Below are 24689 nucleotides of genomic sequence, written 5' to 3' on the forward strand. Positions count from 1 at the left end.
TTGGTTGAATCTCAGAGTCGAAATGTACCAACATGAAAGTTATTGAAGGGCGGATTCGTTGAACTTCCGCCGCACCACAGCCTCCGGGAAGTCTGAATGGCCTTGCTCGCCTTGAAAAACAATGAAGCCTACAAAAACGATTAAAACAAGATTTATGTTTAAGGTATGTGTATATTTCTTAAGAAGATATATTTTTTACACTTTACGAAGTAAAATACGGATACGTTTTATTGACTTATATAGACTTTATACATTTTTTAAAGGACAACGAAAAATCGTACAGTGAAAATTTTATTTACTTAGATAAACATCAACGATCCGCTTGACATATTATATAAACACACTTTTATATAAAACATATTATCCTACGTTCACTTTGTATTCTTGAAATCGAAATATGTAATAGTATGATGCGAAGTGGAGAAAGGTTCTAAACGGAGATCTCTTGAATCTGCACGCGCTTCTTGGTTGGTCGCAAGAGGCTGCCGCAACTCCCCGCCCCCGCTGCCGCCCCCGCCCCCGCCCCGCCGCACACCTCTTCTCCGCCGCTCATGGGGATCTACAAGATAAAATTGAGTCAGGCTTTATTCCGATGTGACAAATAGCAGTTGTTTCGTACTTCCTAGTAAACAAAACTTTTTCTCCCTTGGCAAATCAGATTCGAGAAATCTACATTGAAAAATCTCCAGAGTGAAAAATGAGCTGTTCCTGAGAGCCGAGTCGTGGATTTATTCTGGTTACACTCTTTTTTCTAAGAAATGCGTTCTCCTGTTTGTTCCGATTAGATTACTTTTCCATTTCTTGGTTGATATCTCATATTAAATCAGATCCTGTGATTGCGAATAAATACAAGGTTTCCTAATAAAACAAAACTTTCATTTTACAGTTAAGTGGACAAATTACTTGGAAAACTGCAGGGGATTTACATTGCGCAAAGAGGTCACGGGTTTTTTCGATACTTTTATTTATGTTTAAAAAAGTCAAATATATAACGATACGCTGATTATTAAATTTTAAAATCAAATCCATCCGTGAAAAGAGTTACAATTATATCCCATCATAAATAATGATTTGACAATAAAATTAGGTCATTAATAATGCATATTACCTGTGAGGGTTTTTTTTCCCTAATAAATATTGAAATGAGCTACAAACCCAAGGTAATTAGCTTACTGGAATTACCAAATATTTAGAAATTCCACAATCTTAAACGACTTAGTAACAAATAAAATTGATTAAAACCCTATAAACTACCCCTCTCCCCCCTCTCCCATATGTTGTGTATATAAACCGTAGACTAAGAATTTTATGTACCAGTCTGAAGATGGCTTTGACGAGCTGAAACCGGTTACGGTCAAAATAAAATTAAGTGGAATAAAGTTTTTTATTTGTTTTATTATAATATATTATAATGGAATTCCACCACGAATTATCGGTCTCAAAAATAGAAATATTAATATAAAGAGTATCCGTGGCAGGCAGCGTGGCTTTGCTTTATGAATGAATTTACAGTTATATTTCAAGATGAATAAAATTTTGCACACTTAACCTTCAAAACAATAGAAAGGTTCCTGTCTACATCTGATACTGATAAATACTATGAGTATTCTAAAAACCAACCCCATCAGAATTCAGATACTTATTGATAAAATTTTGCACCCTTGACGTTCAAAATAAGAGGAAAATTATTGAGTACATCTAATTTTAAAAATACTGCATAAAACCGAGGAAACTTTAACTATTATCAATGAAATAATACTTAAGCAAAATAAATTAGCAAAAAAACATGCCAATATTGTGGGTGACATTGAGTAAGTGACTTTTTACTACATAAAAACGATCAGACACTCAGAAGTTTTGAAGCAATTTGACAACTGAAACATTCAGTACCGAATAAAAAATTGAAAAAATAAATTTCCCTTACTTGTGTTACAGTAATAAAATGTCTGAATACCCCGAAGTATTAAATAATCAGACACCTTTTCGTTTATATTTCACCAAAAATAATAACTTATGAAATCGATAAAAAATAATTTAGGTAGTCTTTTACGTGCTCAATATATTTTTTTTAAATCTCAGTTCTTTAAGCAAATCACTCCTGTTTATCAGGCACAGTCAAGAGACGCAAGCCATTTCTTCAGTAAAATACATACTAAAAGTGTCATGTCATTAATGGAAAAAAAATTGAACAAAATTAGGGAGTCCTTATTACTCAAACGTTCGCCAATTTTATTACTACATTGAAATGCGTCACGCCTACAGTCACGTAGTCTGAGCGGCTAGAATAAAGGCTGCGCTGAATAGAAATTTAGGTGACAAAAAAAGGCCTCAAATTCGTCATAAAGTAGAAACAAACAGGGGTGACTCGTTCAGAAGTGGTTTTGATGTTCCCAGAAAAGAAACAAAAAAGACTTTGGAGAAATTACAAAACAAATTATGATTCGAAGTTTCAGAAACTCGGACCAAGAAAAATGCGGAAAATGAACGCTACAGAAATAACATTAAATCCGAGAAGCGAAAATTATGTTTTCGGAATGACAAACAATTGTGAATACAAACAAAACTCCGCGCAATTGTTTTAAATGTTTTGAAAGTAAACTGCGAAAACGAAAATATTTTCATGTTCTAATTTCTGGATACAATACTGTTATTTTTGCTTAATACAGTGTAGAAAATAATATCTTCAAACCCCCGTCGTAATTTATGAAAATCAAATCGTGAAAACCAGAGCTATGTCAATTTTAAATAATTATTTTAATTCTCAAATGACTAAACAAGAAACTCTAGAGATATATTTGATTGACACATTTTTACTTGCTGGTCTAAAGCTTTTTATATAAAATTACTTAATCTATAATACCTAACAAAAAATTATGAGGAAAAATATCTTACTCAATTGCCGCAGCTAAAAATAAATTCGTCAACTATTTTTTACAAACACAAAAACTTTATGTATATACCTACTTGGAAAAGCGTTAAAACTTGGAACTATTGAGTTGTTCTACAGTTTTATAATAAAAAGTAGAAGTATAGAAACAATAACTGAACAGCAGATCGTTCTCCGATGTTATCTAAATGCAAATCACACGATATTCCAGAAACTTCAAACGCGTCCACACTCGAAATACTTGTCGATTCCCGGAATTCCTGGCAAAGTTCTCGATGAACTTTATTAAAACGTTCATAATGTGAAATTCTTAATAACCAAAAAACATGAATATAGGCCCCCGGGAACAACGACACTCGACTCAAAGAGAGGCCGACTTTTCAAGTGCCTAAGCTTCATATTTTCATGTTCGCTTTTATGTAATTTGCACAAATTATTTTGAAAGTCATTGATGTTCTTTTAGAAACCAAAAACGTTACGATTGATGTTTTAAAATCTACACAGAAAATTATTATGAAAATGTTTTCAAATCATTATTTTTTTAAGACCGATAACATCCTTACCAATATTTTAGTTGAAATATGGTGAAAAAATTTATTTGTAGTATCATAGAAAAAATACCTTATATCACAAAAAATATGTTTGCTATGAATAGTCCTTCAACTTCTCGCGTATTTTGACCCAAGTTTTGCATAAAAACTCGGTACAAATGATATAGCTTTCCGCCCTTTAGCGGTTGAGATTCTAGTTATTCCCACGATTTTATTATTAAATTACCCAGTAATGATTTCAAAAATTGCTAAAAAAAACACCTAGAATGAATGGAATTATTTTTAATCGGAAGGTTTTCAATTTTTTATCACTGAGTAGGAAAAAAATAATGTCGACTTACCTGAGTTTTAGATCCTTTTTGACGATACGAAGGAGGAGGCATTTGGGCAGAACATTGAAGCTCTTCACTCTCATCCTCGGACTGCTGTCCTTTTTCTAGGCCTTCATTAAAAAAAACATGTTATTTAAATATCCGTTAAAAAAAATAAAATAGCTTTTCAGTATGAAACCTCTGGACAAATTAGCCACTAAATGAAATTCATCCCCTAGATAAAACATCCAGTAATATTGAGTAAACATCGCCAAACAACTTTATATTTCCTCCTCGTAAAATGGCAACGCACCCTTACAAGTCATTAGATATTTATATCGTGTTTGTATTATTTGAGTATATCTTTCAGTTTTTTGAACCTAAAGATCATTCAAAGGGAAAAACACGGGGGGCTTTTGAATTTTCTACGCGGAGAGTATTCACTTTTGGGTTATTTTTGCCCAACCCCTTGCGAAAATAGCAAAGGATAATATTTTTTAGATTTCCGTAAACGTCTTTATCGGAGAAAGTTGAATTTTAAATTGCGAAAGTTTTAGGTTTAGAAGAATATTAAAAAAGCAGCATCAATTATTGCATTGTTTTTTCTGTGTACTTACCATCGGAAATAGACTGGGTTGAACCGTTTCTGCTCCTCGCCTTTCTCTTCTTCCCTCTTACTCTCTGGTAGTAGATGACGAAGAAGATGAGCATGTTGAGGATGAGCAGAAAGCAACCAACTCCGACTGTCACGCCCAGGGCAGCCGTATAACTAAACAAGAAAATATTTAATGAATTAGACTTTGGAGGACGTAAATAATATGTAGGAATTCTGCAAACTGAGTTCGTGCGTAAACACTTATCTTAGCATCCTGTTATATGTTAACAATCATATTACAGCATGCTTTCCATTAAAAGCTGGTTTTGCAGGTCACGCAGCATCTTATTAAAAGCATTCCTGAAATAAATATGTTCATAAAAATATAAGCATTCTTACAAAATGTCAAGAAATGGATTTTTTCTAAATCGTTGTGTTGGTAAATATGAATTAATTAGACAAAAAAATAGTCCATACAAATATTTAAAACAGTTAACTTTTTTAAGGTGACATCTACCTTACAAGATTATCTACCTTTTAAGGTGACTTCTACCTCAAAGTAAGGAAAAATAATAATTCCCCATTTCCCAGTATGCTTCACTTAAAGAATATAAAACAAATACCCTTAAGTTAGTTAGACGGTAAACATTGATTAAAAAAATTGACTGGAACTCCTTGCTAAAGAATAAAAAAAAACTTAACTATCCATACCAAATGGACTTAACACAGGACGTTCAGCGTACGGATGAAGTTATCCACCCCCCGCTTCTTACAGCTCGGATTGTGATCGTTTTGGCGGGCTTAGAAATATTCTAACTTAGAGAATTAAGCCAACCATAAAATAACTTTTTTTTTTAATTACCAGTATTTAAGTTTGAATGTTGAAAATGTCATGTTTCAATGTTATTTTTTTTCGGTTTAAAAGATCTCAAATTCGTTATTACTTTCTTTAATCGTTTTAACCCGTAATAAAACATTTTAGATATCATTGATATTGGGCGGAAGACAATATAATCTTTTAAATAGGTCGTCCAAAAGTGGCCTAACCTTGGGTTTGAAAATGGCCTTAAATGTCAAAACAGTACAATAATAAAATAAAATCTAAATTACTTGTAGAACTTAACAATAACGTGTTAAAATTGACATTTTTTAAATCTACCTTAAGTTACAAATACATTAATGTATCGACGAGGAAAGCAACATTTTAAATATTAACTCATTTTTTTAAATAAAAACAAACATCCAAGACACGAATAACTAGACGATATTTGAAAAAATCCTACCACCACAGTAAGTGGAAAATGTTCCTTGTGTTGTGATGGAGGACTTAGACAGCCGAAGAATTAAATACATGATGCCTGGGTGGGACCCAAAGGCGATGCCCATTCAGCCACTGACCAGTCTTTTCAATTTAATTAATACAAATATATTTAAGACTTTAACCACTGGAACGATTTCGGTCGAAAAATCGACCACTTTTATTTTTCTGCGATTGATATCGGTCCAAAAATGGACCGATTTTTCTACCATTCGTAAAATATTTATTGTAATTTTTTAAAACGTTTCCATGGCCAGCTACTTGTTTTATCGAATAGCTGATAATATATTCTCTTTGTTTATGAACTTATCCGTTGTCTTTGAAGTGTTATTTAACGAGTTTTCGCGGTTTTTTATGGCGTCCTGTCAGAAAACAAAATAATAACTTTTCAACATTCACGAAATTTTGGTCTCTTCCTAAAATGCCGTAAGTAATTAATTTATCGGGTTTTTAACGCATAATTATATATCTGTGTAATCATGATTGACTTATCTATCTTTGAAATGCGTTTTTAATTCGTTTGTTTCTAATATATTGTTTTGGTGTAAGTTTTTGTGTAAAAATTCGTTGACTGAAGATGTCATCTGTTTATGATTTAAAATAATTTCATAAATACTGCACTCGCGCATTTGAAATATAGATATTCCATCAGAGTGATTCAAAACAAAGAGATATATATATAAGTTTTATTTGAATTGGTTCATTATTAATACAGATATTTGTTAACCAATTATTTTAAGTCATATGTCAAAAAATCGACTCTTTTTTAGATGTCAAATGGTGTAAAACCTTCGTCACACAATAAAAATTTAGTTATTTTGTTGTATAATTAATTAATTTGTTTACTTTTACCAAATTTGTGCAGAAACAGCTGTCGTCCAGGGAAAAGGAGCACTCCACGACCCAGGTTTAAATAATTATTTTCAAATTTTATATTAGTGCAATATTTAAACATTTAAGTACTTACATTAAGTGTTTTCAATTTAAAATATATAGAGTGGTGCTGACTGCAAGAGGAGGCAGAGGAAGGGGGAGAGGTGGGGTACGAGCTGGTGCCGGACTACCTGCACGTGGACGTCAACGCAGAGCTGCAATTGCAGCCTCGTTTGGAGTGTTAGTATTTTTTAATGTTTTTTTATTAAAGTACTTTGCTGTGGCCGTTGAACTCATCATATATTTGTATTTATTTAAACAGCGACCCTGCTTTGCTACTGGTGCGAGAGGATCGCGTCAAGGCCCTAAAGGCTGTTAAGGCCCTGCCTGCTTCCTTCCGGCTAGAGCTGGAAAGCCGAAAATTCAAGAAGCAGGCGGCGCGCATTTTGCTCCCTACCGCACCTCCAAGAAAAACTAAACAAAAGTAAGTAATCGTATTTAGATGCTTGATACAATATTATTGTTTTTTTCCCGACAGCGTTCCACTCTTACAGTGAGAGTTGGTAAGATCAGCGCTCTGTGCATTTGGCACATTCAGTGCATATTTTACAGAGTTCTAATTTTATTGTTTATTTACATACTGTACTTACTGTTTCACACGTGAATAAGAACAATTTATATGATTTATGTAAATGTTTTCAGAATTCCATCTCCGGAGAGAACAACGTGTCCCTTTTCACAAGGGACACCTTCACCGTTGCCACGGCCCGTTCCACCACCGTGGATGTCCACTCCCGCACAGACCCAATCAACGGCTCCCAATTCACCAATTATGCCAATCCGTGCAGCATCTCCGGAGCCGTTACCTGGGACATCGCGGAGTGGGGAACTCCAGTGTGGGGAACTCTTCTCTCCGGAGGCCGGCTACCACAGCGAGCTGTGGGTGGACGTGCCATTCTACGAAGAATTGTCGGCATTTGGGAACGGTGAGTTTATTTTTTGAAATTTCATACCAGAGGCTCAATATAAAATCAATTATCTATATTTTATATTGATATCCCTAGCACAGTTTCACTGTTGGTATATTGGCAGGAAATAAGCATAGTACTTAAAAATTCCACATAACAAACATACTAAATGTATTGTTGTTATGATGTGGATGCATCATTACACATCTTTTTTTTCTGTAACGGGTATTGCAGAGTGAGAAATGAGACATGCTGAACTTCTTTGCGGGGATTACATTTGATTCACCGGCTTCTAAACGGTGTAATACAGCACTTTTTTCTTAAATTGAAAAAACACTTTCGCTTCACGGGACTCATTGTGTCGAGCTTCCTAGTCAAAAGCGAGGCTGTATTGGTAGGTGGGTTTTGTAACCGGACAAATTATCATTAAAATAGGTCGCTTTACGTAGTTGGTCACTTTAAACGGATACGTTTTCCTACTAAAAGCTATGAAACCTTACTAGAGTTTACATTATCGTCACATAAAACAGTAGACCGTTAAATGCAAAGTCATTTTATCCAAATTCTACTGTAAATTTGTGTTTTCTTTTATTTCAGAGTCAGACATGGGCAGAAACAGTAACGTGGACGAGGCACCTGTACTAGAAGAGTCTGAACTTGGAAACCGTGAGTTATAAAACTGACTAACTTACCTTCACGCCATTTCCCTGCAGGGATAGGCAGAGAGGATGAACCACCATGCAACTCGATCTTGGCACACACACTCTTTTCTTCATTCCATACCTACCTGACTGTGCTATTCTGACTCCTGACATTGCCCGCCTCAAGTATTTGATTAATTTTTTGTTAATTTTTTTATATGAATACCTCACAAGAGCCTCAGCTGGAGCCAGTGAGACTATGGCATCCTCAATCAGGGTATGTTGTGAGGCTGAAGGTAGCGGGGAGGGGAAGGAGGTGTGGAAGAGGGAGGTGGAAAAGTACCTGGCTATTCAGAACTGGTCACCAAACACGGCTAAATCCATTTCAAGCAACGTTTCAATTCTGAATGGGGTCTTACACCAGGGCGATACTATGGGTATCTTCCACTCTGGAACGTGCCGCAAATATAATATATATATTATTTTAAATGAATTTTGTGTGAAAATAACACTAATTATTCAAACATAATTTATTTGATTTGATCCCGCGACCATCGTATTGCGAGTCATAAGCCGTACCAGAGGCAGTGGGTTATCGTAATATAGACACATTAAATTAATTTGGGTTTTCTGTTGTTTCAGAAATGGATATGGACAGATCGAGCGACGAGGATGACGAAGCGAGCGACGTCGACCACGAAGAGAGCGATGAGGATACATGCCACCAATACCTTATCATAATATTATCAACGTTTCACCTAACTCCGCTATGGCCATAGACTTTAGTAGACAAGACAAGGTAGATAGTGAGGCAATGCGTTCGATTCTGCCGCCTGAAGGTTACTCTTTCGATTGGTCTAATGATATCTTACGTTTTACTGGGATAAGGGAGACATGTCTCATGTTATGTTGTCCTCAAAGGTTCTATATGATAAGGTTCGGTGGACATTTAATATGTATAATTCAATTCTGATCATTGAAATATGCATGTTAACAAATGCACAGGTATTCTCATTTTTCCCTGTTTATTGTACACATTAAATAACTCGTTTTATTTTTATGTCTTAATTATATTTTGTCAATTTTTCTGTAAAGAGGCTTTTCCAGATATAGTCACTAAACATAACTAAGCCAATTCAAGCAATGTTCAATTCTGAATGGTGGTCCTTCACCAGAGCGATACTCAGAATCTCACTCTATAGCGAGGCACAATGATAATATTATGTATTGATTTTCTTAAATTATGAATAAACCAATAAATTGAATACATTTTTATTATGACAAAGTGTGTAAACAATGTTTAAATCAATATACTGCTCTTTCATTGTAACCATACAACTGTAATATTGATTTCAAAGGATATTAGGGCTTAATAAATAAATCAATTATTGGTTCCATCAATTATTTTCCCCTCCCCCATTTTTTTTCGATACCTTTGCGTTTAGATATAAAATTATCACTATGATTTTATTTGCCATTCTACGGTCATACAAAGGTTTGATATATATATACAAATTTATCATCATTTTACATATTCCAATTTACCCTATGTAGCTTCACCTTAAGGTAGCTGTCAGAAGTGATTTTTCGTCAAATATTGGTGAATTTCATCAACTTTCAAAGTATTCCCCTGAAATATTGGCAATGTTTATATCTATGATATATATTTCATTTTAAGCATTATTTCCTCGTTTTGCACGTTATATAAAAACATGGTTACAAATCTCCAGTTCTAACTTACAATTATTTAAAAAGTAGCACCATGATTTTGACATCATGAAATAGGCTCTCTGTATAATTCATCAAATGAATAAAATAAAGCCAACACGGTGACTATGCTTATTAATAACTGTAGACAGTTAATGTATCTTCCTAACGTTATACCAGTTTTTGTGGTAAATTTATTATATAGTATAATACAGTGATTTCAATTTTGACACGTCACGCACTCAAATTTTACAAAATCATTTTCTGACCAAACTTTTTAAGAGATCATAACATACAAAAAATTATTTTTCTATTATATCTATTCTTGCATCTGTGGTTATCAAACAGGCCATAGAGAACATAAAAACGTAGAAAATATTCTATAAAGATATTTAAAACTGCCACTGGCGGCAATTTCAAATCACAAAAACGCAAATTTCGCGCATTTATAAAGTTTAAGATTTTTTAATAATTTATCTATCAATTATAAAAATATAGAATGATTATTAAAATATAGGTGAATTTATTGGCTGTATAGCACTACAATCAGTTTTATGTCTTCGTATTAAAATTCGGAGGTTTGATTTTTTTAATGTTGGCGGAAAATATTCAAAATCGTCGCCAAAAAACCGCAAGCTATCGGAGAAAAAAGTTTTTTGACGCGCGATCAAAGATATTAGATCTTTGCGCGCGATCGTTCGAGTGGTTAAACAATACGGCCCGCCGGACTAATTATTTCTTCTTGAACGAATATATTGTACAAATTTTATAATTCGCTATGTTATACGAATATATGATAAGACAGACAGCCTACTGCTTGCGAAATCTTTATTGTCTTATCTTTTTTTTCATACAAGATGACGGCGTACGACCTCTCTCTCTGACTACAACATTCCTAAAACTGCATTCCTAAAAATGTTAATTATTTATAATAATTAGAATAAAATAACTTTGTTTTCAAACGAGGGTGATTGTACACTTGAGGTGTCTAGATATTTAGATCACTCTTTTAATAAATCTTCAGGTAAAAATATGCTGCACAGAAATGAGAATAGGTTTACGTTTGAACAATCTAGACCAGTGGTCGGCAAATTGCGGCTCATGGGGCTCTTTGGCTCTTTAAGTGCGGCTCTGGCACAAATATCCACGGGAAGCAGGTTTCAGGAGTTTAAAAACAGCAGAGCGACCTTAGCATTCGTCAAAATCCTCTTAATACTACGATAACTTAGTTGAATGGAGTGGACATTGAGCTCTAAATTTCAACGTCTTTGTATTTATTTGGAAATATTAGAGAAGAACAAATGAGATCTTAGTTTACAACACAAGTGGTCAAGACCTGGAGAAGGAAGACATAATCATTTTTAATGTCTGAAATAGTATTTCTGACTCTTACGATCAGCTGAAAAAACTTGCGTTTGCTGTTCTTTCCCTTTTTAGTTCTACATATTCATTCGAACAATCTTTTTAAAGCATGAACTTTATAAAGAGTAAACTGAGAAGTCGTTCTATTGATAAGAATCTGGAATCATTCCTAAAATTTAAATTTAATTAAATAAAAAATAAAATTTGAATTTTTCCAAGGAGCTGCAAGGACATTGTTCGCATTAAGTGTTTGTCAGTCATTGTCATGATTTAAATTCATAGATACTTACTATATATATACTTTATTTTTATTTATTTTTTTAATTTAATATTTGAAAAAAATATTTTTTTACATAGATAAGTATACAGGATATAATCAGAATATAAAACAATAGAAATTAAAGTAGGCTTTCCTCACCACAAAGAGACAATGCTCTTGTGTTTGGTGAGGGAATTCTAGTTCAATTATATATATGTTAGTATTAAGGTAAATAAATTATTCAGAAACAACACAAGATTTAAACAATATTACTTTTAGATGGAAGTAGTGAACGTATTTTGGACTTATAGTTTAAGGTAATTTTTTAATATAAGGTGAAATTGAATATTTTCGATATTTTTTAAATTTAATGGAAGGTTATTAAAATAAATTATGCCTAGATAAAGATAGGTATTTTGAATGAGCGTAGTGTTAAATTTTGGGATTTTAATAGTTTTCTGGTATCTTGCTGATGTATTGAATTGCAAGTTATGAGTATTTGACTGTATTTCTTTGTAAATTTGAAGTATTGGGTATTTTTGATACATTCGTCTACTGTAGGTACTTTTAAAATTGAAAAAAGGATCTCAGTAGAAAATTTTTACGGTTTTTTCAAAAATACTTTGATTACCGATCTTTGAACTACTTTAAGTGGGTTCAAAATTTTATTATATGTTCCTCCCCAACCAATAATACCATATTGTAATATAGATTGAACAATCGCATAGTACACTCTTTTTAGGTTTTCTAGTCTAAGAATATTTCTAAGTCTTATAAATATATAAATACATTTCCTAATCCTTTATATTTCTTACTTTCATATGATTGTTTATCAACGAATAAATCTTTATTAAGTGTAAAATCAAGTTTTATTCGGTGTACCCGTAATTTATTGAGGATCTAAAATTATAACAAAGGTTTACTAAATTAAAAAACAGATTTGGCTGTCAGATTTTTTTTTAATGGTTGTAATGTACATATTTGGCTCTTTGGCCAAACAATTTGCCGTCCACTGATCTAGACGTTTTGAAAACAACAAAAAAATCCCTAAAAACAAATAAAAACAATAAGACTTGTCAAATAGCCCAATTTTAAACATATTACCCTCCCCACCACCTGCTTTCACCCCTACAACCCCCTCACCCCCTAAAGTTGATGTTCTCTATTCATCTTCTATCTTACCTATAAACATAATGTGACTCTGGTATTGATTTAATGTACTGTAAAGTTTGTTATATATATTGAAAATACATACAATAAAGTGGTATTAAAAACAAACAAGTTATTTTAATCTATTTATATATATCTACGAAGTATTTGCTACAAGTAAAAAAAATGTAAAAATAAGTTTTCCACAAAATTAACCTCTTTCTCTTCATTTTGCGTACCTACTGATAAAAAAATTTACTCGGTAAAGAAAATATCCATCGGGTAAATCAATATAAATCAGAAAATTGTATGGGATATCATTACACCTTTGCTATTGTGATAAAGTAATAAATTGCCGTGAGATTTATTATAATACAAAATGTTTTTTTTATGTGCGTCCATAAAACCTCCTCGCATAAAGGAAGAATACGGCTTCAATGTCGTGCAAACACGCCAGTGTGAGGTAAATGCGAATACATCATATAGGCCTACCGCCGATAGCTCTGTTGTAGCATCTCCCTCTTTCTCATAAACATAGCATGTGACGGAAAAAGAGGTTATAACGCAGTTTCAGTGGCAGTACTGTATATCTCCTAACCGCAATCCCGGCTGAATACAAATCACAACGTAAGGAAATAAGTTGCCTATTCTTTATTTTTCCCCACACACACTCATACAGAACACGGACGAGACAAATACGACAGGCGCATAAATTATAATATTGATTTAGTTTCAAGGAAAATTCATGAGCTAAAAATTGTTGTACAGTAACAGTATTTATCACATATGATAAAGAAGAAAACTAGAATTGCCTTCTATACAAATTTGAATGCAAACAAATATTCCATTTAACCCAATAGCCTGGCGTTCTGTCTCACTTATGCTCGCCTTGCATTGTAGATCTCCAACCCATTTGAAATTCGTCAACTTTGTATTGGAAATTAAAGCACCGGTTGGGCAAATATTTGGATCACGAAACACGCCCACAACGCACTTGTAGTTTTTTATGATTTATTTATAATAAAATTAAAAAGTTATTTTTTCAAAACTATCAGGAATGTGCTCATTAAAAAAGACTTATTCAAAATTTACATGGCTCTCTGCCAATCACTGTTAAAGAATACGAAAGTTAACGTCTGTATATTGTAAAACTTTGCAGAGTCTTCATTACTAATATGAGATCGAAAAGAGCGGAAATTAAGGTACCTTCAATTCTATTTTTATGTATTGCATAGCCTGGGTTCCACACTTGTGATGCGTATTCAAGGATACTACGAACGTATGAGAAATACAGTGTTTTGAAAGTAGAAGTAAGTACATGACCCAGTTCAAGTATTTTGTCCACGTTATCCTGCAATGTGTTCCTTGGGTGTCCCGAGTTATTCTATCATTCACATATGCGTCATATATTATCCTTACACTCCTTTCTTTTTTCATTCGCTCTTCATGCCTCAACTATCTGAGAGTTCCTTTCGTAATATTTTACTCATTACGTTTACAGGCTTATATTTTTTGGGGATCTCCACATTTCTCACACGATCATAAATGGTTTTACCACACTTATACCTCAGGGATCTCATTTCTATAGTATTTGGTCTACTTTCATCCTTCCTGTGCTAGTTACCTTCCCCACTGCTATAAATCAGGTTACGTATCAGCACTCCACTGTGGATTGCTAGCTTCGTTTTTTTGGACATTTTTTTTTTATTAGCCCCAACCGCCTTCAGTCCTCCGTTAATGGAGTTATCTGTATTTACACTCCTTTCAATATCTTAATCAGCCTTTTAATCTCTATTAAATATATTTCCCAAATTTAAATAAAAATTCTTTATTGTACGTATGAAAGTAGTAAAATTATTATTACAGTGGTTTAGCTCATAGGATTGTTTAATTTTGTATATATGATATTCAATAAAAGAAAATTGTTACTTGACTTTTTATCCCGAAAAATGTTATTTAAAAAATAATGTGTAAGAAATAACCTCGCTTTTCCGTAACATAAAACTATATTAACAATATGAAATTATAAATTAAATGATACTTATGAAAAATAACACAAATAATAGTAAATATATTGAATTTTACTAATACAGGGTGTCTGGGGGTAAAGAACGCTATCTTTGGGAGGTGATTCTATATGATGGTAGAAGTAAAAGAGATAAATAACTTATTTTTTTTAAATTACAACGCTTATTTTCACATAAAAAAATATTTTTCCATAGAAGAATATGTATTTTCCAATACAAACAATTAAACTTTTAACCTAAAAACTACCTTAAAAGGTAGTAATTTTATAATTCACCTTTTTTACTTATAAATCATGTAGAATCACACCCCGAAGTTAGCGCACTTCATCCCCGGACACCCTGTATAATAGTGAAATTGGTCATTAGAAAAGAAATTATGCACAAAAACATGATTTCGATCACACATCAGAAATATCAAATCAAAACTGTCATTCGAGGGGAAACTCAATGCGTAGCGCATGCGTAGCGCATGCGTAGCGCATGCGTAGCGCATGCGTAGCGCATGCGTAGCGCATGCGTAGCTCATGCGTAGCGCATGCGTAAAAGTAGCGCATGCGCATAAGTCTGTCAAAATCCGATGTCGTCAGTTCATCGAAACGCGGTGAGACACATTTTTTATTAGTATTAATTCGAAATAGAATTTGAACAGTTTTTTTTATACTTTGGTATGCATTAATTTAAAGTGTGTGGGAGTCGAAACACAATGGGGAGTAATATTAATAACACATCTGTTTAGGTACTCGTTCATTTATTGACTGAGGTTGGTAGTGATTACTGTACTGTAGTGGTTGCTGTACAAACACTGTTTATGTAGGAGTAGCGAGATTTGACTCAACCGCCACATTTTTTGTTCAATATGTAACAAAAAGAGAACGTTTAACGGTTGTGAAGTGATTTTTTGTATTAGTTAGACTGGTATTAGATAGATGGGTCTAATAATAGTTCTTTCAATTTACTAACAAGCAATGCAATTTTCATTCCATTTTATTTTAAACTAATTTTATTTAGGAATTTTTTTGGAATCTGAGGTTGTGTTCTGCTCATGGAGGAATAACATGTAAGTAGAAAGAGCTTAAAAATTACCCAAATTCTGCTAATAAATGAAATATCTCTCTTCAAAAAAATCAGTTTTTTTGCGTAAGAGCGAAAGAAATCAAAAAATTTAAAATTTATTCCCATTGCAAATTTCCTTCCCCACCTCTGTTTCTCAACACATTTTTTCTCCCACTACATCTTTCAGCCTATATTTTTAATTTTGTTTTAAGTAAAGTCTGATGAGGTAAGCATTAATCACGAAACATGTGAGTTGTATCTAAACAATTAAAGTTGTTAAAACTAAGTGAATATTATTTTTAATTGAAATTGTACCACCAAATAAGTTTGCTGTGTTGAAGAAGACATGCTGATATGTTTAGTTAGGTAAACGGAATGAACAATTATTCATCACGATTTCCAAAATATTTTTTGAATTCGCTATTTTTCAATGCTAGCTATTTATTATCTATGAGTTACCCAACGCGAAAGGGTGTGAAAAGAATGATATTGGATTTCAGATCTTACAAGATATTGGTTTCATGGACTATAAAGTAATATCGAAATTTCAAATTTGAAACGCCAAAAATCAAATTAATAGTGTTATTTAGTAGAACGTTTACCGCTCTCGAATTCCATACAACTCATGATCTGGATTGGTGATTTATTGAACCTCGCTGTTGTTAATTGTTATAATTGGTCGGAATATTCTACTTTTTGGTGCATTTTTCGGACCGATTTTGTAGTAGTGCGTAAATTTTAATTCCACGAATATCCTGCCTGGTGGTTAGAATGGTAGAGGGTTCCATTTAAAAATTTTACGAATCGAAACATATTATCGAATTGTTATAAAGTCAGAAGTTGTTAATGTAACCTCTTTTTTATCACTTTGGGTGCTGAGACATAAGTTATCCTCTCTGCTTGGGAAACGGTGTGATGATAAATTAGTTAGTTTAACGATTTTTATGGTATACCTAATTTAATAATGCGGTTTCTTTATAACCATTAGTAATAAACGTCAAACAAATAGTTTAATTTTCTATTTTTGTGAAAAAAAATAACAGAAAATGGCAATATTCAACTCTAGTTTTTTTTTTACTTTATATATTTTCATTTCAATATGATGGCAATATTCAACTCTAGTTTTTTTTTTACTTTATATATTTTCATTTCTTTACATATATTATACATATTAATAGACAGTAAATAATAACATAATATATATTACCAAATTGCATACACAGGAAATGAAAACCCACTAAGGCACTGCCTGAGTGTGGGTTATATAAAACCATTACTATATTTCAAGTACCTAAGTATAATATATATAAGTAGAAAAAGTTTTTTTATTTATTTATAGTTATTATAAATGTAAAGAGAAAACATTATGTACAATAGTTTATAAAGTTTCAGCAAGTGAGTTGTAGAAAGGATCAATAAATTTATATAAAAAGCGTTTCAATATCTGCGTCATTCAGCCATAATTTTACCTCCTTAACATATTGTATTGTTTTATTTATCATTTGAGTTTGTAGTGGTAGAAGGTTAAATGTACGAGGACCAATGAAACTGCTATGTGTCTGCATTAATACAGTATTGGTTTGGGGGGTGTAAAATATATTATTTGTTCTTTTGCTCATTCTGTTTTCATTTATTTTGAAATTATTTTTGTTTTTAAATAAATATTTCATAGTTTGTAATATAAATAATTTACTAATGTTAAATAATTTACATTCCTTGTATAATATGTCGGTCGAGAATGTTTTATTTTTGTTATATATGACTTTAATTATGTGTTTTTGAATTATTTGTAGAGGCTTAATAAATTTATCAGGTGCACCGCCCCATCCTATTATGCCATAAGTGATTGCAGATTGCACCAGAGAGAAGTAGATCATTTTCAATTTTTCAGCGTTTAAAATTTCCTTGAGTCTATAAAATATGTAGGTAAGATATCTTAGTTTAGAAGTGGTTTGATTAATATGTGATTTCCAATTAAGATTAATATCTATTGATACTCCTAAATATTTTATATGTTTGACATTAGCGAGTTCGTTGCGCAGGAAGCACAATTCTTGATTGCAAGTTGTATTATGGATTCTAATTTTAAGGTTGTCTTTTGGTTTGTTTTTCATGTTTTTATAAAAAGGTAAGTAAAATGTTTTGCTGTAGTTTGAGACAAGTTTGTTGTATTTTAACCATTTTGAAACAAGTAAAATACATACAGTTGCTTTCGAAAAAGTTTCTGTCCAATTATTACCATCCACTATTATTGCCGTGTCATCAGCGTAAGAAACAATTTTACCAGGGATTACAAAATTACATAAATCATTAATATAAATTAAGAATAAAATCGGGCCAAGAACAGTTCCCTGCGGAACTCCGTTTTTTATCTGTGTCTCTGAACTATAATTATTCCCAATTTTTGTTTTTTCTGTTCTGTCTTTAAAATAGTTTGATAGTAGTTTTGGTGTATCTTTTTTGAAGCCCAGTCGAGTTATTTTTTTAATGAGTAAATTATGATTAACGGTGTCGAAAGCTTTTCTTAAATCTAGGAATATGGCAAGACATTTCTTTTTTTATCGATAGATGTGTAAATATTTTCTGTCAATTCATATATGGCATCCTCAGTGCTTATATCTTTACGAAAGCCGTATTGGTTTTTCGATAGAATTTTATATTTTTCTAAGTGTTCGATGACTCTAAATTTGATGCATTTTTCGAATATTTTTGATAGGTTTGAAACAAGGGATATTGGTCTGTAATTGTCTAATTTATGCGTATCCCCAGATTTATGAATAGGTATTATAGTGGAGATTTTAAATTGTTCTGGAAAATGACCATCTTTGAGGCATATATTAAAAATATGTTGTAATGGAGTTAAGACATGTTGTTTTCTTTTTTTAATGTATCACATGATAGTCCATCATTTCCCTTAGAGTTGGATGGTTTTAGGCTATCAATGTATTTTTCAATTTCATTAAATTTAATAGGAGAAAAATATTCTATAGAGTTAATTGAATCGTTATTAGAATCTAATTGAGGAGATGTCTCCATATAATCATGATCAACATTAATGCCGGAAGATTCAAATACCTCGTCTACTATATTTGTAAGGAAGTTATTAAAACATTCGGCAGTGGTCGATTTGTTAGTTATTATTTCATTATTTATTTTAACCTCATTTACAATATTTGAAGACATAATTTTTTTGTTGGCAATTTCATTTATAATATTCCAAGTTTTTTTAGTATTATTTTTAGCATTTTCAATTTGTTCACAATAGTATTTCTTTTTGCAATTTCGTATCAGTCTATTTAGTAAGTTTCGGTACATTAGATATTTTGTTTTCAGATAAGGAATTGTTCTGAGATTATTATTTTGGCAATCCTTTTGATATTAACATTTCTCTATACAATTTATCCCTTTGTTTAATTGATATAATTAATCCAACTGTAATCCAAGGTTTATTTTTTTTATATTTTCTGTTAGTGACAACTATTTTACTTTTACTTTTTAGAATATAATCTCTAAGAGTATTATAGAAATTCTCTAATGCTAAATGTGGATTTTCTATTGATATTATATTTTCCCAGTTTTCTGACTGAAGTAAAGAGTTTAGAGTTTTATAATCAATGTCTACTTTTTCTAGAGTTACAGAATTTCGGTTTAAAGGTGTATTTTTGAAATGGTGTCCATAAAAGGTCGGGTAATGATCTGTGATATTAGTTTCGAGAATTGAAGAGATAATATTGGCCGCCTTGTGCGACTTGACAAATATGTGGTCTAAACATGCAGAGTTACTTAAGGTTATTCTTGTTGGTGAGCTAATATATGACATATATCCAGAGCTTGATAAACAATTTAGATACTCATTTTGACAATTTACATTTATATTGTTATCATTAATATTTATATTCATGTCACCTGTCAAAATGGAAAAAGTAAAATTGTTTCTGTCAAGATTTTTATATTATATTAGATATTTTACAAATAAAAAATCATTTAATGATGGGAATCTGTAAATGGCTAGTACATGATATTTATAGTTGTTTTGAAAAAAGGTTAATTTTATTGCATTGGCTGACTTAAATTCAATAAATTCAGTGGCGACATTTTTCAGAGTATTATGAAAGAAGACAGTGACTCCATCATGACCAGTATGCTTACAGGCAGAGGAAATTGTGGTATATTCTGATAAGTTATATGGAATAACATCTTTCATTTGGGTTTCAGTCAAAACAATTACGCTTGGAGAGTTCAAGTGATTAGTCAAATTCGAGTTTCAGTATCAATGTTTTGAGTGTTAGATAAGGACTGTAAATATTTTAAACGAGACGAAATGAATCGGTGTTTGCTGTAATTGGGTGTTAGTATGTGTAATGAATTGATTTATGGGGATGACCAGTCACTTATCACTGTCTTTCTGCGAAGAAGCATATAATACGATCACAATAAAGTGAGTTCCACAGCGGATACATCGAGGTAATTATCGCCACAACAAAACAAATGAGTTATTTAAGACAGTATTAAAAGTTCATTTAAGTTCCTATTTTACTTTTCAACTAGATTATTTACACAAAAAAAACACCTACAACTTTCTTTCAAGGTAGTCCCAATATTTCTTCTCTTTTTAAAACAAATACTCTCGAATTTGCACCATGTTCTTGCCAGTGTTCCAAATATCAAATAGTTTTCCAGCAAGTTGATGGTTAGGATAGGTTATACTCTCATTTCAAAACCAAACAGTTACTTTGTTGAATGTATGTTGAGCTAGACTTCTTTTTTTAATTTTTCAAATTAGTGTCAAAAAGTAAATGCGAACTGCCAATGTAAATTTAAGTCAATATTTCCATTCAATATTCTTAATTTATTAGTATTTTTAGTAGCCATCTGAAGTTCTGGAATATCAATCCATAGAGAAATGCGCCAGTGTTGCCAGTTTATATCGATTCTGATTTATTGCTTTACCAACAACGATATGAATATTTATAATCACGACCGTGCTCGGAAAATCGGTATAAAATAATCGGTAGTTACGCCGATCGATCCGATTTGTAAAGTTATCGATTTATGTGAAACCGCACAAGAGTCTCAACTGCTCCCAATCGTCTAGAACCAGTGAGACTGGCATCCCCGATTTTGGTATGTTATGAAGCTGAAGGTAGTGAAGAAGTTCTTTCATACACTTGCGATGCCTTATTGATAATATAAATAAAACCATAGAAATTACCTGTAGAAGTGTTTGTTCGCCAGCCTTTGCAGTATATCCCTCTCCTGTTCCGGAGGGATTGGAGTCTCTTCCATATCCAGGTTTTCTCCTAAGTCCTCTAACTCTTCCACTGAAGGTTCACACTCCGTGATGTCAGGCCGCTCACCTGTGTAGCCGAGTTCGGCTCTGGCAAACATTAGGGTGTATGACTCCGGACGCACGGGACCTGCCAAAAATACCTAAATTAAGACCCCACAATTATAGGAACATACTTCTCTTGATCACTTCAAGCTCTTGAAAAAATATACGCATCTTTGGAAGATAATATTTATTCAAATACCGAGTTGAAAAGGTAATTATATGAAATCCCTTCTATAAAAAAAATCGCAAAGTGCACTTCAAAAATTAAAAAATATATATTTAAGGTATAAAATTTAAAAAATTATTTAAGCCAACACGTAGATGATAGTATACTTGATAAGGTGACATGTATATCTTTAACTAACCTTCTATATGTAATATCCAAATGCAAAATGAAGTCGTCACTGCAATTTTAGTGCTTCATACCGTTCGTGGGCACGATTCTTCAACACTGCAAATGCAGGGTTCCGTCCCTAGGGGTTAATGTTTACCTGTGTAGAAGTGAGGATCCCTCTCCCTGAAGTGGTGATGCCTCATGGAGACGTCAGCGGCCCCGGGTTGGTGCAGTTGCGGGATGAGGTTGAGCCATAGGGCCATCTTGTGCCCGCGGTAGTGACTCTTCATCTTGGGTTTGGCACCTGTCAAACACGTATCTTATCAAATATTGTTTTGTAATTTCATCATTTTGTACCAGAAACAAAAACAAAGGTTTTTTCGAATTTTTTTTTTGACTGCTTGGTAGATATAAATAAGTTTAATTATATGCTGGAAATGAAGATAACCAAAACACAGGAAAATTTCTGTGGCCTGTCAATAATTTTCAAGGTCACAAAATTACTAAGTAGTAAATTTATGTTGTGTAGATTGTAAAATCTATCCTCGACAATAAGACAAGACGAAAAAACTTTAATATGATATTTAATTTTATATATGGACACTAAAATTTTAAACAAGTATAAATAAATAATTATTTTTACTGAAACTACTAACTATTAGTTCCGTGAACCGTAGACTTCGCTTTTAAAAAAGTATGTTTCTAATTGTATATTTTAAATCAAAACCAAAATTTACAAGTTCCTGGGTACATAACCACCTACCTACTTAATTGTAACCATTAATTTTATGTAACTTTTTATTTGAAATAATGAATTTCCAAAGAAACGTCACTATCTCAATGATCATCCCAAAAAAACACGACGACTTCACTTAAAAAAAAAACTTTAATGAACCCTTGAAATATCTAGAATCCTGGAATGGAAACGGAACGTACAAACAAATTTACAGAGAGATGACAATGGGAGACGGTCGAGTTCAGTCAATAACGTTCGCCAGCTCCGTGTCAACGCTAGATCTCAGATAAATTATAGCAGAAAACGTGGGCTTTTATCATATTTGTAATCCGAATTTAATGTGTACTTTTAACTTGCGCTAGTGGTGGCAGAGGAATATAAATTCAAAAATATTTTTATAAAATATTGAGTAAAAGATAAAACTTTCTCTTGAAAAGTAAGCCTTAGCTACAGTTTAAGGAATATAGCTTAGCGTGTGAACAAACATTCATGAAAGAGAAATGGATACAATGTTTCAATATTAAAAATACAATGAAAAATAAATGCGGCCGGTCTTTGCTGAAATCAATACGCTTCGGGCTGAGAGAGGCGGATTCATGAATCAGGATAGGCCTGGAACATCGACAGGTGAAGAGATTTATGGGCTGTGTAAAAGCTGCGTTTACAATATAAGGGGAAAACTTTTGTTACTTCGACGAAAAGATTTACCACGTTTTTTCAGCCTGTCCGGTAATTGAATAAGGAAACTAAAGACACGTCCAGATTTGCGCTGTAAATTCATAAGTACCAGCAAAAGAGGAAATCCTTGTTTTTGTAACAAGCCGGCGGAAGATTCACTAAAAAGATAATCAAAAAAGGAGGTAGCCAATTTGCTCTCGGGAGATTTGTGTCTTGTAATAAATTATCTATTTTTGATTTATCCGCGAGTGTGTACGTGTAGGTGTTTTATGCTGAATAATGTGTTATTCTTTAGGGGAAAAGCGGAAAAAGTTTATTTATTTACACGGGTATATTATCTGCTTTAGAACTGGAAAGAACCCCTTCTTGTTTCATCTCGTTTCCAAATCATGATGATATCACTAGCGATCTCACTGCTGTGAGTAAAAAAAATTATAAACTCTCTTTTCAATATTTTCCCACTAAACTGGTCTTTCCCGTCTAACGATATTGTAATTCCTAATTCTCATATACCCTGCCCCCTCTACCCCCCCCCCCTTCTACAATTTCTTCATTCAAATTGCAATCTATATTTAATTTTTGACTTCGGAGTATACTTACTTCTGATGAGGTGAACTTCGTTCATGAAAAATGTAGTGGTTGTATATAATAAAGTGATGTAAACAAAGTTATTTGTGTTTTAATGAAATAAAGTTTATGAGACTACATTATTTTATCTATTTCCGTTGTATATATCCGGCATATGTACTCAATAAAATGTAAACATTATATTTATTTATTTATTGGATAATTTGTATGGCGCCGCTTTTGTGAGATATCACCTCAGGAGCGCTATATTGTAATAATCTATTTACAATATACACTCACCCTCTCTCTGTGAATGACCTTATATCTACCTATTAAATGTAACTGTTGTTAGTATCACTTAAACTGGGCGAAGCCCAATTAAGTGCCGCCCGCAGGGCCTAGCAGAAAAAGCAGTTTTTAACTGCTAGTCATTATATTACTACCCAATCGTCACACAACTGCACATCCCAACTGATCTTAACCAACCCACACTTTAGCCGAAAGCCCCTGAACATCAGCTTCATTCTAGAAGGTACTTGGGTCGGGCCACAAGTCCGGCCGCCATTGAAAGTGGATTTGTAGAAGGAAGCGGTTCACGGACTGAAGACTGGACGTTATACTGGGACAACATGAAACAAAATACCCTCTTCGTCTGAATTTAACTCTCATTACATTATTTTGAGGCACGAGGAATTTGATCTCACACACACCTGGCGTTCACAAGTTGTGGATGGATTCCATAATTACAAGAACCGATTCATTTAAACCCACTCAAGATGAACCTGACGATTAATTTTGGAGACAACCTGAAGCCAACAGAATGCTATAAGTCTACCATCACAGTGCGACCTCCATAAATTCATTTGTAATGAGTTACACTCTCTCTCTTACCTTTATCATCCCAAATATTTTAGATGCATTCCTGTACTCCAATCAAATTAAATTTGCATATTGTATTTTTTGAGAAGAAGTGACTTTTTTATTCATGAATTCACATCCCTCAATCCCTTTGTACAAGATTATCATGCTCGACATCTTACACACCATAATTACACGTGACAAAGTATACACCATAACTTTTTTATAAGTACCTACTTTATTTTATTTGTAAATTGCATAGTAATAGTATTGAATATAAGTATATAAGAAAAACTTTAAGCTTGGTGATTTGTTCTAACAAAACGTTTTTAATTTTGTAATTAGCATGAACTACTAACCGATTTTTCAAGGCAAATGAGCAAACTGTTAATTTATAATTTATGGAATGTAATCTCAACTTTTTACCGTGCACTCAGTGCCAATGGACATACTTACGAAAATACTCACGTACCTACTTATTTA

General features: G+C 32.7%; 1 protein-coding gene across 1 annotated transcript in view; it reads right to left on the minus strand.

The window, feature by feature from the left end:
- Nucleotides 1-268: 268 nt before the first annotated feature.
- LOC149424733 (neuroligin-1-like) overlaps nucleotides 269-24689 on the minus strand; it is a 202426-nt gene continuing 178005 nt past the window's right edge. The window contains exons 9-13 of the mRNA XM_089630973.1: nucleotides 21525-21671; nucleotides 20914-21118; nucleotides 4367-4518; nucleotides 3780-3880; nucleotides 269-559 (exon numbers count right to left, since the gene is read on the minus strand). Of these exons, the coding sequence (XP_089487099.1) occupies nucleotides 431-559; nucleotides 3780-3880; nucleotides 4367-4518; nucleotides 20914-21118; nucleotides 21525-21671 (734 nt within the window). The 3' untranslated portion in view covers nucleotides 269-430. The remainder of the gene's footprint in view (nucleotides 560-3779; nucleotides 3881-4366; nucleotides 4519-20913; nucleotides 21119-21524; nucleotides 21672-24689) is intronic.

The sequence above is a fragment of the Hesperophylax consimilis genome, chromosome 4 (genome assembly GCF_061612785.1).
Source record: "Hesperophylax consimilis isolate HC1 chromosome 4, BYU_Hcon_1.0, whole genome shotgun sequence".
Taxonomy (NCBI): Eukaryota; Metazoa; Arthropoda; class Insecta; order Trichoptera; family Limnephilidae; genus Hesperophylax; species Hesperophylax consimilis.